Here is a 15008-nt window from a genome sequence, read left to right as displayed (position 1 = left end):
TATGCTTTAGTATTACAACTTAGGTTAAATAGTTGCCTTGTCTTTCGGGGGCTGTCAGTACAGATTTTGTTGAAACTTAAGTCAAAGGCTTTCTCAAAATCGGACTTCCAGGAAAATCAGTAAATTGTACTCATTTTATAATTTTGTTCATTATGTGTAAGTTGTCCATTGTGATTTAGCCACTTCCAAACTCTGCTTGATTGATTACACTCCAGTGTGTTTTGTGTGTTTTACATCTACAGTGAGATTGTATTTGAGGAGTGGTGAAATAATATTACAGATGTTTGATGAAAATATAAAAGTGTGAGGTAGAAGTGCTGACCAATAGTTACATTTAGAAGAAATGACAGTGCTACCGATAGACACACACAAAAGTAGATACACTCTCCTAGCATTATAAACTAATAGTCCCACATTGGGGAGGGGAGAGGTGTAGATAGGGGAAAGGCAGCTCACTCAGCACGAGAGGAAAATAAATTAGCAGTCACATTACAAAGGATCATGCCTAAAGAAAACTATTGAAAGTTTAGGATAGTGTCAAGTTCTGGGGCATCACATTAGGGGAGATATTTAATAATAAGTAGGAAAGTTAATTTGACTGTAGCCAATACTGTGTGATGACAGAGGCTAAATTTGCAATGAAGTACATAATTTTTTTGTCACATTTTCGTGGCATGTCTTGGTAGGTATGTTAATAGTTTAGGTTACCGGTTCTTCCAGATCACTAAGTCATGCAGAAATACCATTGAGGTTCTATAAAAAATTTTGAATGTTGAATCAGAAAACAAATGAATTCAATATAGGACAGGATCAAATTGGAGATTTCGCAAAGTTTCCGTGTCTTGAGAAAATTCGTGAACTGTTGGTATGACCTCTTTTTAATATGTAGTGGTTGTCGTATGAATGTTATATTCAGGCAAACCTTATTGACAGAGAATGCCTCAGAATTGAATCCACATTCCAACAGAAAATGCAGCATACACAATGGCTGATGTTGATTGTTATGTTTTGGGTGAAGTGATGATTTTATCATCTTACTTCTCCTTCTTACTTTCGTTTACAATCTAATTTTTAGACTGTGGTAAATATATTTCTCAAAAGTAAATGATTCTTTTCCTTTCTGCTTGTTGTAGGTGATGGAGCTGGAGTCGGTAAGGGCAGGACAATAGCTGGAATAATCTTTGAGAACTACTTGAAGGGAAGGAAAAGGGCTATCTGGGTTTCTGTATCAAATGATCTGAAATATGATGCAGAGAGGGATCTGAGAGATATCGGAGCCAACAAAATCGAAGTGCACGCACTTAACAAAGTAAATATATTACAATATATTATTGTATGTTGTTATGTGTGTGTACAGAAAATTCTGTGAAGTTAAAATGTGCATGTGACAGTGAAACACAATTTATGATTCATCCAGTATTTGGAACAGCTTAAAAATAAACACCAAGAAAGTTAGGATAGTTGAGATTAATCTCCACAATACCTACTAGCTCTAAGCAGTGTGGGAAAGGAATCTCGGTACAGGTGTGTTTTTTTGACAAGTACTATACAAACATTGCACTGGTGGCAAAGCAGGTCATTGTAAAGGAGATTTATGGTTTTATAATGAAAATATGACAACTCGTAATTCAGTTCATTGTAATATTGTTCTGTGTCTTTATCGGTTTATATATATCTCCCTTTTCAGTAGCTTCCTTCCATTGTTTTGCATTGTATGTGTTTTCAGTAGACGAAGTTAGTAGATTAGCTGAAGGCCCTCACCAACCACTTTACACTATGATGAAGTAAATGTGACAGCACCACTCTTTCAGCACCAAATAATAGCCAGAGTCCTGTTGTGGTTTGAAGATGTTCCAGGAGTGGGAAGCATCTGAAGACCTCCAACACAATGTGGGGGCTATATTTTATCATGGCAAAATTTTATGAGTGGATCGAACAGTTCAAAAGTGTTGGTAAAATGGGAAGGTTGATGGTGGTGATGTGTTTGCATGGGCCCACAACAGCAAAGTTTTTAGTGCCCTTTTTAAAATTTTATGAGATGACTATGGGTTATAGGATATTGACTTAATAACATTAAAATATAAAAATATAACAGATAGTTATGGCTGGGCGATCACTGGAATAAAATATTTGAGCTGGCCACTCTGTAAAACACTAGCCACCAATCTAAAAATTTAGGCTGGGTTCCAGACACCACACACAATTTCAAAAGCCTTGCTACTCAGGAGACTGTCCACACTACGCTTGCCTGTCCTCTTTTAGAATGCTGATGCGCAGTGTGGGATCCTTAGCAGATAGGACTGACGGATTACATCGAAAAAGTTTAGAGAAGGGCAGCACATTTTTTATTATTGCCAAATATGGGAGAGAGTGTCACTGAAATGATACAAGATTTGGACTGGACATCATTAAAAGAAAAGCGTTTTTCGTTGCGACGGAATCTTCTCATGAAATTCCAATTACAAACTTTCTCCTCCAAATGCGAAAATATTTTGTTGACACTGACCTACATAGGGAGAAATGATCACCACGATAAAATAACGGAAATCAGAGCTCGCACAGAAAGATATAGGTGTTCGTTCTTTCCGCACGCTATGCGATATTGGAATAATAGAGAATTGTGAAGGTGGTTTGATGAACCCTCTCCCAGGCACTTAAATGTTATTTGCAGAGTATCCATGTAGATGTAGATGTAGACACTGATTTCAGCATCGGCTAAAATAGAGGCATATCCCCACCCAAATTTGGTTCTGCACTCTCATCACTATATAAAATGCATGTTTCTCTTGATACAGTGGTCACATTATGTATTAACATGTGTCTGCATATACTCCCTTTTTCTTGTTCATTTCAACTGTTTGAAAAACCATCTATCTAACATTATGCTCATCCACGTTTGGCATGCCCTTAACCCCAGACCTTTGTAACTTTTAGAATTGGGTTGCTGTGTCATATAATAGTTTATACTTTGATTTTATTTGCGGTGGTTCCGCTCTTTTAATATGGGGACCTACATCTTTTTATGTGGAGTCTTATTCTTCAAGAGGCTTTCTGGCAACCATAGAAACTGAAAGGGTCTCCTGTTTTTTTACCATGCCATGTACCAAGATCTACTGTTTTAACCTGTGTAATTTAATCTCATTATTAGACCTTTATGCAGTTACGTGTTATGTATGTTTGTGTTTTTCTTTCCTTAAGAATTTTAGAATAAGTTTTGTTTACCTTTTTTCTGCAAACAATTTGGATAGGCATCATTATTTACTCCTAACTTTGCAGTGGCATCCGAATATGGGACACAGGTCACAAAACTGGGTTGTGCTGTCCTTTTAGGAAATAAAAATTTTCAAATATAATGGATCTTATCATTGTTAATGATAAAATGCACTCAGTTCCGATGCGATCTACAGCAATTTGTACGCCACAGGCAATCACAGTCTTAGGGGATCATCTTGCTGAAGTACAAAGCTGTGTGTTACGGGACAGTGCCCTCTTCAGTGGTGACTCAGGTTTGCTTTGTCCCGCCGGGACAATTTGTATGTGGTACACCACAGTTGGGTAGTTGACTTCACCGACAACAACTCGTCTGTTTCCACAGTTGTATGCCTCTGTGGCTTGGCAGTACATCACAGCCTGGAGGGTACTGGCACGTCGTGTCATGCCACATTTCATACAGGACTCTTGAGTCGATCGATAACCATGTGCCGTGGTGCCTGATATAATGACACACATTTTCCTTCCCGTCAAAGAATGAGGAAGGTGTCCAGTACATTTTGTGTAATTTTCTTTTCTCAGTACTGCTGTGTCAGTAAGCCTCTAAGGAAGTGTTTTCAAACTGTAGGTTGCAACACCTAGCGTTCACACAATTTTGCTCGGGGATCCCAATAGTGACTTCAGTTTACTCACTTTAAATGTGCAACCAGAACGTGCAACATGTCTGAAAACATATGTTTCACGATGATCATTTGGTATAGTAAAAATGTCACAAAGATGTGGTCAGTTTTCGTGAAAGCACATCGTAAAGTCACTCACACTCACATGTGGTACTTACTTGTAGTAAAGAATATGAATACTTCAAATATGAACACGCTTGTGGCGGAGAGAAATGACGGGATGTCTATTGAACTCTTCAGACACCTGTGGAATGTAACTATGGCAGGTCACTAAGTCCTCTACAGACTCTGAAGAGTTCAGCTCTGAGAAGTTTGCAAAGAGAGGAGAAGGACTACATTAACTGCTGGGTGGCAATGGCAGTGTGGGGACAGTGTCTTGTGCAGTACTGATTTTGTATGCCGATTATATAGTATCGTAAAAATATTACATGCAACTCGAATACCTCGTGTAAGAGCATAATTAAAAGATAATCTCGTAGTTATGTGATACAAAAAGCTGCAACACATGCACCTCCCACCCCCTCCGACACACACACACACACACACACACACACACACACACACACACACACACACACACACACACAAACCTCACATGCAAGACTTTGCACCATGGTTCCTGTAATACATTTCAGTAACTGTGCTTCAAATCAAACAACAGGTCGCTAGGCCTGGCAGCAGTGAGAAAAGGCTTGAAATACAGCATTTTCTACTGAGCAGATCTAGGAATCTTGAGCTCACTCGAGATTGTTAGTGACACACTGTGTGTTCATGTTGTTTTTGAATTTTTATAGCTCTGTGACTTGATTGGGATTCCCAAGGAATCTTGCTTCTCATCTGGTTCATTTCTCATTTCTTTCGTGTTGTTAATTGTGATTGCTGTGAAGTGAATCGTTATTATGACAGTGCTTTATAAAAGAGATGGAAAAATATTTTCAAAAAACTAGTACAGTAATTTTCTCATGTTGTTGTTGTTGTGGTCTTCAGTCCTGAGACTGGTTTGATGCAGCTCTCCATGCTACTCTATCCTGTGCAAGCTTCTTCATCTCCCAGTACCTACTGCAGCCTACATCCTTCTGAATCTGCTTAGTGTATTCATCTCTCGGTCTCCCTCTACAATTTTTACCCTCCATGCTGCCCTCCAATACTAAATTGGTGATCCCTCGATGTCTCAGAACATGTCCTACCAACCGATCCCTTCTTCTAGTCAAGTGGTGCCACAAGCTCCTCTTCTCCCCAATTCTATTCAATACCTCCTCATTAGTTATGTGATCTACCCATCTAATCTTCAGCATTCTTCTGTAGCACCACATTTCGAAAGCTTCTATTCTCTTCTTGTCTAAGCTACTTATCGTCCACGTTTCACTTCCATACATGGCTGCACTCCATACAAATACTTTCAGAAATGACTTCCTGACATTTAAATCTATACTCGATGTTGACAAATTTTTCTTCTTCAGAAACGCTTTCCTTGCCATTGCCAGTCTACATTTTATATCCTCTCTACTTCGACCATCATCAGTTATTTTGCTCCCCAAATAGCAAAACTCCCTTACTACTTTAAGTGTCTTATTTCCTAATCTAATTCCCTCAGCGTCACCCGACTTAATTAGACTACATTCCATTATCCTCGTTTTGCTTTTGTTGATGTTCATCTTATATCCTCCTTTCAAGACATTGTCCATTCCGTTCAACTGCTCTTCCAAGTCCTTTGCTGTCTCTGACAGAATTACAATGTCATCGGCGAACCTCAAACTTTTTATTTCTTCTCCATGGATTTTATTTCTTCTCCATGGATTTTAATACCTACTCCGAACTTTTCTTTTGTTTCCTTTATTGCTTGCTCAATATACAGATTGAATAACATCGGGGATAGGTTACAATCCTGTCTCACTCCCTTCCCAACCACTGTTTCCCTTTCGTGTCCCTCGACTCTTATAACTGCCATCTGCTATCTGTACAAATTGTTAATAGTCTTTCGCTCTCTATATTTTACCCCTACCACCTTCAGAATTTGAAAGAGAGTATTCCAATCAACATTGTCAAAAGCTTTCTCTAAGTCTACAAATGCTAGAAATGTAGGTTTGCCTTTCCTTTATCTTCTAAGATAAGTCGTAGGGTCAGTATTGTCTTATGTGTTCCAATATTTTTACGGAATCCAATACCAGTTTTTCCATTCGTTTGTGAAGAATTCGCGTTAGTGTTTTGCAGCCGTGACTTGTTAAACTGATAGTTCGGTAATTTTCACATCTGTCAACACCTGCTCTCTTTGGGATTGGGATTATTACATTGTTCTTGAAGTCTGAGGGTATTTCGCCTGTCTCATACATCTTGCTGACCAGATGGTAGAGTTTTGTCAGGACTGGCTCTCCCAAGGCTGTCAGTAGGTCTAATGGAATGTTGTCTACTCAGGGGGGCCTTGTTTCGACTCAGGTCTTTCAGTGCTCTGTCAAACTCTTCACGCAATATCGTATCTCCCATTTCATCTTCACCTACATCCTTTTCTGTTTCCATAATATTGTCCTCAAGTGCATCACCCTTGTATAGACCCTCTATATACTCCTTCCACCTTTCTGCTTTCCCTTCTTTGCTTAGAACTGGGTTTCCATCAAATCTCTTGATATTCATGCAAGTGGTTCTCCTTTCTCCAAAGGTCTATTTAATTTTCCTGTAGGCAGTATCTATCTTACCCCTAGTGAGATAAGCCTCTACATCCTTACATTTGCCATCTAGCCATCCCTGCTTAGCCATTTTGCACTTCCTGTCGATCTCATTTTTGAGACGTTTGTATTCTTTTTTGCCTGCTTCATTTACTACATTTTTATATTTTCGCCTTTCATCAATTAAATTCAATATTTCTTCTGTTACCCAAGGGTTTCTACTAGCCCTCGTCTTTTTCACAGTTAGTTAAAAAGAAATGTCTATTTTTGAAACTCTGTGAAAGTAAATGGAACATCCAGCCCATTGCATGTCTGATTGGAAGGGGTTCCGTAGTACAAAAACTATAGACCTAAGAAAAGTGAAATTTATTTTTATTAGAATTACATAATTCCTTGTTTTAATAAATACACAGTGTTACCAATGGATAACTGCAAAACCTGAAACTTGTTTGCAGGAACAGATCAATAACTAAATGAACAGGATGCAGTAAGTAACTCTCAGAAATTCGAATACAGGTCTACTTCTTCACAAACTGGCTGTACAGTGTGATCTCACTTAACGAGCATGATTCGCTTCTGAGTCTTACCTGCAACGCAAAACACTCGTGCGAAACATTTTTCTGTAGGAATTGACATAAAAATAGGATACTGCATTGCATTCCCAAAAAAAAACTAAAACAATTTATAAAATACTAAATTATTGTGTAATACTGTACATAACTTTTTTACCAGAAAATTGTCAAAAGATGTTTGTCGTAACTCTTCAAAATGGGTGCTAATACAGAGAACGGCTAGTTGAGTGAAACATCTCTCTATGTATTGGTTAATGGGCAGCTCTATTGAATGTGTATTGGTTAACAACAACAAACCTAAAATGGAATTCCTAAGTAGGTATTTCGAGGCCATGAATTTACATGATTCTTCAAAGTTACGAGTGCTTGCAACGGTCTCACAGAGAATTTGCAGCATCATCAAGAAGGCCAGAGTGGAGGTACCGGAGAGAATAATTGCAACTTGAGGAGTGTCACCAACAGTACAGCTGAATACTGCATTGTTAGCGGCAATGCCATTTTTTGATGCCTCTAATGAACAGTGCAGAATGTCGTAAAACAGCAAATGACTTATTGCCTAACTATAGCAGCTGAAGAGCTCTATCTAGGTCATCAGGTGTTTTTTGAAATGCTTACCGAAGACAAAAAAAGCCACTGAACAGACTAATTATGCAAAACATTGCCTTTTACAAAATTACATGCTCGTAATGTGAATCGATCTTTATAGGAGGTGCTTGTGAAGCGAGGTTTGACTGTACTTCTTTTATCTTGATAACAATACTGATGTAAACATTTTGCTATTTATTATTCTGCGTTTTCTGTTATCTCACATTATTTCTATACAGCAGAGCGTAAGTCATACCACGAAGAGTAAAGTTAATAACAGTAATGGTATGGTTCAGTGATTATACGCAGCACTTTATCAGCACAACTGCAGTTTGATGAATCACTGATGTGTCTCATTTGTATTATTTAGAAACGTGCTTGGTACTTATAAGAATTTTATTGTTTTTAGCACTTTCTACTCATAGGGTGACACCAGCAATATCTGTCACAGGTTGCACTTAGCCATATAAAAGGAAGAAGGGTTGGAGGTCCTACAGTGCCATGGAAATACAACAGTTTTAGTGAGAAGGGTGTGCCTGTTTATTTATTAATAATTTGTCAAATTGTGGCTATATTTTTGAGATACAAATAACCACGTCACTTTGTAATTGAAACTTATTTCTCTTTGTAATTTTTATGTTCACTGTTGAAAAGAACTCTAATTCACGTAGGTAAGAAGTGGCAAATGTCATTAATAATTTCAAAGCTTCCCTTGCTGTGGATATTCTTCTTTTCTCTTCGTCTAGAGCACATCAATCTTTTGCAAACTAAATTCCATTTTAAGCATGCCACCAGCAGCACGCCTCGACATCTGTGTGAAAAAGGTGATTTTGATGTAGTGAACCCAAGCCTTCACAGATGATTCCAAACATTTGAGTTTGCAACATTTTATCCTTAATAGAGTTCACAATGTTCTTCAACTTTTTAAGCACGTTGTTGAAATCAGGAGGTAAAACTAAAATGTGTAATTGCAGTTTTGGCAGTCCCTTTTGGTCCAGTTAAAATTTTGATAATGTTTTTACGTTGTGTGTATGCCCCAGGACAACCGGGAAATCCGGGGAAAATTACTAATTTTTATCATCCAGCAGAACACTGAGAAGAACCTGGGAACTTTTTAGAATTCCATGTATTTTTTTGTTGTTTTACGTTTGAGTTATATTTTTATAATTTTGACTGGTAATAACTGATACTGTATCAAAGACTTTTACTTTAGCATACTACTTCAGCATAGTACTGCAGTAATAAAACAAATGAGAGAAAAACACCTATATAAAACTTAATTTGCAAAGAAAATGTGTTGTTTACAGCAACAAAACACAGTGTACAAACAAGTGTCTGCTGACAGCAAAATGTGTCTGAGGCCTTATGACGTAGGCAGTGCAGTACTTTGTAACAACAAACTGCTTTTGATGAATGTGATGTCACAACTGTTTACATAAGTTTTGTTTGATCTGTTACCAACAGGTTCACGTGCATGTGCAAAACTGAAGTCGTGTATGAGCAGCACCTTCTCCTGCTTTTCATTGCTTGAAGTCTAGCTTTTAGATATATAAGCAGTAGCTGCAAGCAGCCAAATGCCACCCGGAAAAATTTTTCTGGTGCGCCCAAGCTGCCAGATTCGCACATGTGCTGAGTGGTCAGAGTTGTACTGGGGAGTAGTCTCCGTGTGACCTGCGCTTGTTTCATGATTTTGCTGTTCCCTTCTTTGTTTACAGCTTTCATGTCAGGTGAAAATAAAACAGATGTCTGTGGCAGGGAGCTATCAAATGAATTAAAATACATTCACATAATTATGGAAGACTAAAATATGTTGTTAGTTTCAGTTTTCTGATTTTATTTTATTTCCAGGTTATTGGCAGTTAAGCTTTAATTGCTTTGCAGAACAATGCCATGACTTTTGTTGGTATGCTGAAGAAATTTGGCTTTCATTAATCTTTTCTGCAGAGACAGTCAATTCATTTGAAACTTACCAAAGTGTTTCATTTCACACTATTAGCTAGTTTCAAATGTTCCCTGAGCTTCAATTGCATGTTTTCATCTTCTGGCACGTATGGCATTATGCCATAATAAAGAACCAAACATCGGATAATACAGCAATAGTACTCCAAGAAAACTGGTTTATCAAAAACCACAATTAAAAGCTTTAGCAGAATTTTATATATCTGCCATCTGTGAATCACAATGTTTTTTGAGCACAAGACATGTTTGTCAACACTTGGCTGGTACCTCCTCTGGGCTCGACAATATTTCTTAATTTGTGTTTTTACATCTTAAATTTACAGAACACCATTCTTCAGTAAATTATAGACTGGCAGCATACCATGTCTTGTCATTGTAACCCCCCACAAGGCTTTATATTTACTCCAGGAGTAGAATATAAACTGCCAGTTATACAGTTTCTTGGTGTCAGAAGTAACTTTGTTAATTTTTATACAATTTGAAATAGTCAGGGAACACTTACTGTTCATACTTATGGTGTATAAAACAACTGTGTTTTTATTTTTGCAGACATTTTTATCACTTCTTACTAGCTTTTTTACAGTGCGGTATGGATGTACACTTGATTGGGAATGTTAGGTATTGCAGGAAAAAAAAGAAAGAAAAGAATTATATATTGTAAAGTTAAGACACAGCAAAATATTAGAGTACTTTGAGCTGTAGACTCAAGTTTTGAAATGAATATTGTGCCAAGGACTGCTTTTTAATTTTGCATTACTTATGTGGATAGGGTATGATAAAAAAATCACACTAAGTGAAGTAATTCCTTGTGTCCCCTCCAAACAACATGCTGCACATGGTCGTATGATGCCCCACTTCGCGTGAAATTCCAAACAAAAATCCAACGAAAGGTGTACGAGCAGAGCAGACACCTAGTAGAGGCTTCCTACATCATCATAGCTTTGCATCCACAGTAACACCTGTCTTTGGCTCTCTCTGGCAACTGCTCAAACCAACATATTTTTAACGGGTCATGGGAAAATATTGTGAATAATGGTTGGAGAAGCATTACTTTCAAAAATAATTTCCTTTTACACATGATTAATGATGTTATGTGTGAGAATGTTCTATGGTTTTCTTCAATCACAGGACATTTTACTCTCATTCAAAACTTAACACTTTGAGGACCAGACCAGACATTTATGTCATCATTTAAAATTTTACTGGCACATTTATGTTTGATAGATCTTAAAGAATAACACATTCAAAAGAAGACCAATATTATATGTGAAAGCTTAGCTTTTCATTTAAACTTTTTCTATTTGTGTCTTTCCACTATTTAACAGTGATTTTGCTATTGGCTGACTACATCACTTGTCCTATGCTCTCGATGTCTGTCGTCATGTTCTGACAAGATAGTGACGTGAGCTATTAGTGGCTGAGAAAAAGGCATCACAATCTTGATTCCAGTGCTTTGGAAACTAACATGCTGTGTTTGGTAAAATTTGTACTTATACTTTCTTAATTCAGAAATACACAGCACATGTATTGTTACCAAAACATTATTTTTTTCCTGGGTTTCGTTTTCTAAAGTGCCAGAGTGTTCTAGACCAGTGTCTTTCAAAGGATTGATAAGTTTTAAAGTTCCAAGGGAAAGTATGCTGTCACATAACATGGAGAAAGTGTATTTTCAACCAAGAAAATGTGTATTTTCGCCCAAGAAGAAGTGTATTTTTAATTGGAAAAAATGCTGGAATTTTTTTTACGTTGTCTACATATACAAGCTGTTTAAGCACTTGCTTTTCCTGCAGTTAGGGGCCGACTAATCTAAAAGTTCCCTTGTCTTCTTCAATATAAAATGAATAGTTACTGCTGTATCATCGTGTGCAGCAGCTTCCTGACTGTCACATCCCATTTGCGACTGTTTCACTTTTGTCAGCTTCAATAATTTCCTCTCCCATATCAAAATCATCATCAGATTCATTGCTTTTCAACTCAGCTTCTGAAATTTCTGTTAGTATTCGTAGTATTTCTTTATGATTCCTAACAGTATACTTTTCCTCGAAAAAATATACCCACAAAATAACAAATTAAAATGTAAGTAAGAATAAATATTGAAAATATGTGTAACAAATCATAAGCATATGAAATTGAACAAATACGTGGCTAGGTGCATGATGGGAATTGTACCACAGAGGCTGCATTGAAATTGACTGTGTTGTTCTAAGCACACAATGGCAATATCTGGTTTCAAATGAGGTCATCCACATTCCATATATGATGAAGGTTGTATGCTAGAATCTGTGAAAACCAGATGCAATAATCAGTCATTGGACACTCGGAAAACAAAAATTTGGAGTTGAGTTTGTATGCCATGGTGTGACCATCGTAGAGTTCAATGAATAGTTGACCATGCACTGGATTGGTATGCACCTTCAGAACATTTCATGACAGGAGAGGTCCTCCATGGTATACTGTCTCTGCGATGAAACTTCTAAAGAAACAGAGATACCGCTTAGCAGGAATAAAAGCATAGGACAGGAAATAGAGAGACAGAAAGAAACTGAACGTAGCAAAGCAAAAGCAGAAATGCTTAACTCTGTTTTCAAATGTTCTTTTAAAAAGAACAACCCATGAGTTTTATCACAGATTAATTCTCATACCACTGAAGAAGGGCTGGTACCAAAAGATGAACACAGGGTGAAAACATTGGAGAAGGAATACCAACAAAAGAAACTCCAAGCAAAGAGAATTGTGAAAGAAGGAAATGAGAAGAGTTGGGAAATATTCACCCAGAAACTAGAGCTGGATGGCAAAGGGAACCAAAAACTGCTATATGGGTTATCGAAAAGTAAAAGATCTGATAGAGAAGACATAAAAGCGATTGAAACAGAGGATGGGGATATTATCAGGGACATGGAAGGTATCGGAGAATAGTTGAAGAATTATTTTGAAATCTTACTGAATGGAGAAGGTGCACAAGAAAGTGACACTGAAATCATTGAATTAGAGGAAGAGCAGGATCCAATCTCTTGGTTAGAGACTGAGAATTCCCTGAAGCAGATGAAAAGAGGGAAGGCGGCTGAAGTAGATGAGCTGACAGCGGATATGAGTAAAGCAGCAGGAATCCATGGAATACAGTGTTTACACCGGGTGCTGGGGGTGATATGGAAAGAAAACAAAGTGCCAGATGAATGGAAAAAAGGAATCATTGTTCAAGAAAGGTAGTAGAAAGAAATGCACCAACTACTGAGGAATTACACTGTTATCACACTGCCTTTAAGATAATGGATAAGGTCATAGAAAAAAGATTGTGGAAAATTCTAGAACACCAATTAGAGGGACAACAGCATGGGTTCAGAAGTAATAGGGGAACAATAGACCTCATTTTCTCCCTCCATCAGTTAATTGGAGAAATTGTGGGAAAAAGGAAAGGACTTGATAATAGTATTCATGGATTTGGAAAAAGCATGTGACAGTGTACCAAGGAATAAAATATGGGAATGCTTGAGAAAACATAATGTTCCTGATTCATTAATTAAAAAAGTCCAGATGCTGTATGATGGTTGTGAGTGCAGTGTACAAGTAGGAAGTGGCAGATCAAAATGGTTTAAGACAAAGAGAGGTGTTCAGCAAGGCAGTTTGCTCTCCCCTTTACTCTTTATTACATTTATGGACACAATCATGAAAAAAATCAAGGAAGAAGAAAATGAAGATTTCAACACTTTCGTTTTTGCTGATGACATCACCATTTGGGGAGAGACAGAAATGGAAGTTCAGAGGAGACTGGACTACTGGAACACAAAATTTAAAAAATTCAAGTTAACTGTGAGTTGGTACAAGACAGTGGCAATGAAGATGAGCAGGACACCCACACCTTGTCACATCATACTGGAGGGGGAGAAGGTTGAATGTGTGAAAAGCTTCAATTATCTGGGTAGCATCATATCACTTGATGGAAGTTCCAAACTAGAAGTCTTAAACAGAATAACAAAAGGATCTAGCCTCTTCCACCAAGTATGAAATCTAATCTGGGACAAGGAAGTCCCTCAAAGAGCCAAACAAACCCTGTATAAAACTTATCTCCTGCCAGTCATGATGTATAATCTAGGGGCCTGTGTCATAAATAAGAGAGAAGAGAGTCAAATACAAGCATGTGAAATGAAGTTCCTTCGGTCAGCTCTACAAAAAACTAGGAGAGACAGAGTCAGGAATGATTATATAAGGAGAGACCTGCAGATGACATTGACTACAGAGGAGAGAATGAGTGCTTCGAAATTGAGGTGGTTCGGTCATGTGAAGCGAACGCACCTGACTCGAACTCCACGCCAGTATTTGGAGATTGAGGTACTAGGAAGAAGACCAATTGGGTGGCCTAGAAAGAGATGGACACGTCAGGTTAAGGAAGATCTCAAGAGGAGAGGAGTAACATGGGATGTAGTGGAGAGGGAAAGCTATACCAGGACAGAAACCAATGGAGGCATATCATTCACAAAGTTCCTACCCGGCTCGCTGGAAGGAAATCTTGATGATGATGATGACCACTGAAGAGATGAATGAAACAGATATTAGTGTCAGTAGTGTTTAGAAACAGCTGAAATTGATAAAATTTAACAAAGCCCTAGGGTCTGGTCGAATCCATGTCAGATTCTATCCCCAATTTGCAGATGAGTTAGCCCCTCAGTTAAATGTAATCTGTCATAGATAACTTGAACAAAAAAACCATGCCCAGTAGATGGAAGAAAGCACAGGTCACAAGACTGGTAGCAGAAGCAAGCTACAAAAGTACTGTTCGGTATCCTTGACATTGATTTGCTGTGGAATCGTAGAACATGTTCTGAGCTCAAATATAATGAGGTATCTTGAACAAATTGACTTCCTCCCATACCAGCCAGCACAGATTCTGAAATTACTGGTCATGTGAAACCCAGCTTGCACTTTCCTCACATGACCTCCTGAAAGCCGTGTATCAAGGCATTCAGGTAGATGCAGTAGTTCTTGTTTTTTGAGAAGCATTTGAGTTAGTACTGCACCTCCACTTATCATCAAAAGTACAGTTGCATGGTGTATTAGATAAAATTTGTGACTGAACTGAGGACTTTTTGCTAGGGAGGATGGAGCATGTTATCTTGGATGGAGAGTCACCATCAGATGTAGAAGTAACTTTAGGTGTGACCCAGGGAAGTGTGTTGGAACCCTTGCTGTCTGTATTGTATATCAGTGACCTTGCAGACATTATTAATAGTCACCTCAGACTTTATGCAGATGAAGCAGTTAACTATAATGAAGTACTATCTTATAGGAGCTGCATAAATATTTAGTCAGATCTTGATAAGATTTTAAAGTGGTTCAAAGATTGGAAG

At 37.8% G+C, this 15008-nt stretch overlaps 1 protein-coding gene across 2 annotated transcripts in view; it reads left to right on the top strand.

Moving 5' to 3' along the window:
* The window catches only part of LOC124545981 (protein strawberry notch), a 265254-nt gene that overhangs the window by 81702 nt on the left and 168544 nt on the right, over positions 1 to 15008 (top strand). For both annotated transcript variants that reach the window (XM_047124945.1, XM_047124946.1), the window contains one exon: positions 1134 to 1309. In XM_047124945.1, the coding sequence (XP_046980901.1) occupies positions 1134 to 1309 (176 nt within the window). The remainder of the gene's footprint in view (positions 1 to 1133; positions 1310 to 15008) is intronic.

This window comes from Schistocerca americana, chromosome 8, assembly GCF_021461395.2.
Source record: "Schistocerca americana isolate TAMUIC-IGC-003095 chromosome 8, iqSchAmer2.1, whole genome shotgun sequence".
Taxonomy (NCBI): domain Eukaryota; kingdom Metazoa; phylum Arthropoda; class Insecta; order Orthoptera; family Acrididae; genus Schistocerca; species Schistocerca americana.
The sequence above is the reverse complement of the archived record's forward strand: the minus strand, read 5'-3'. Positions and strand labels throughout refer to the sequence as shown.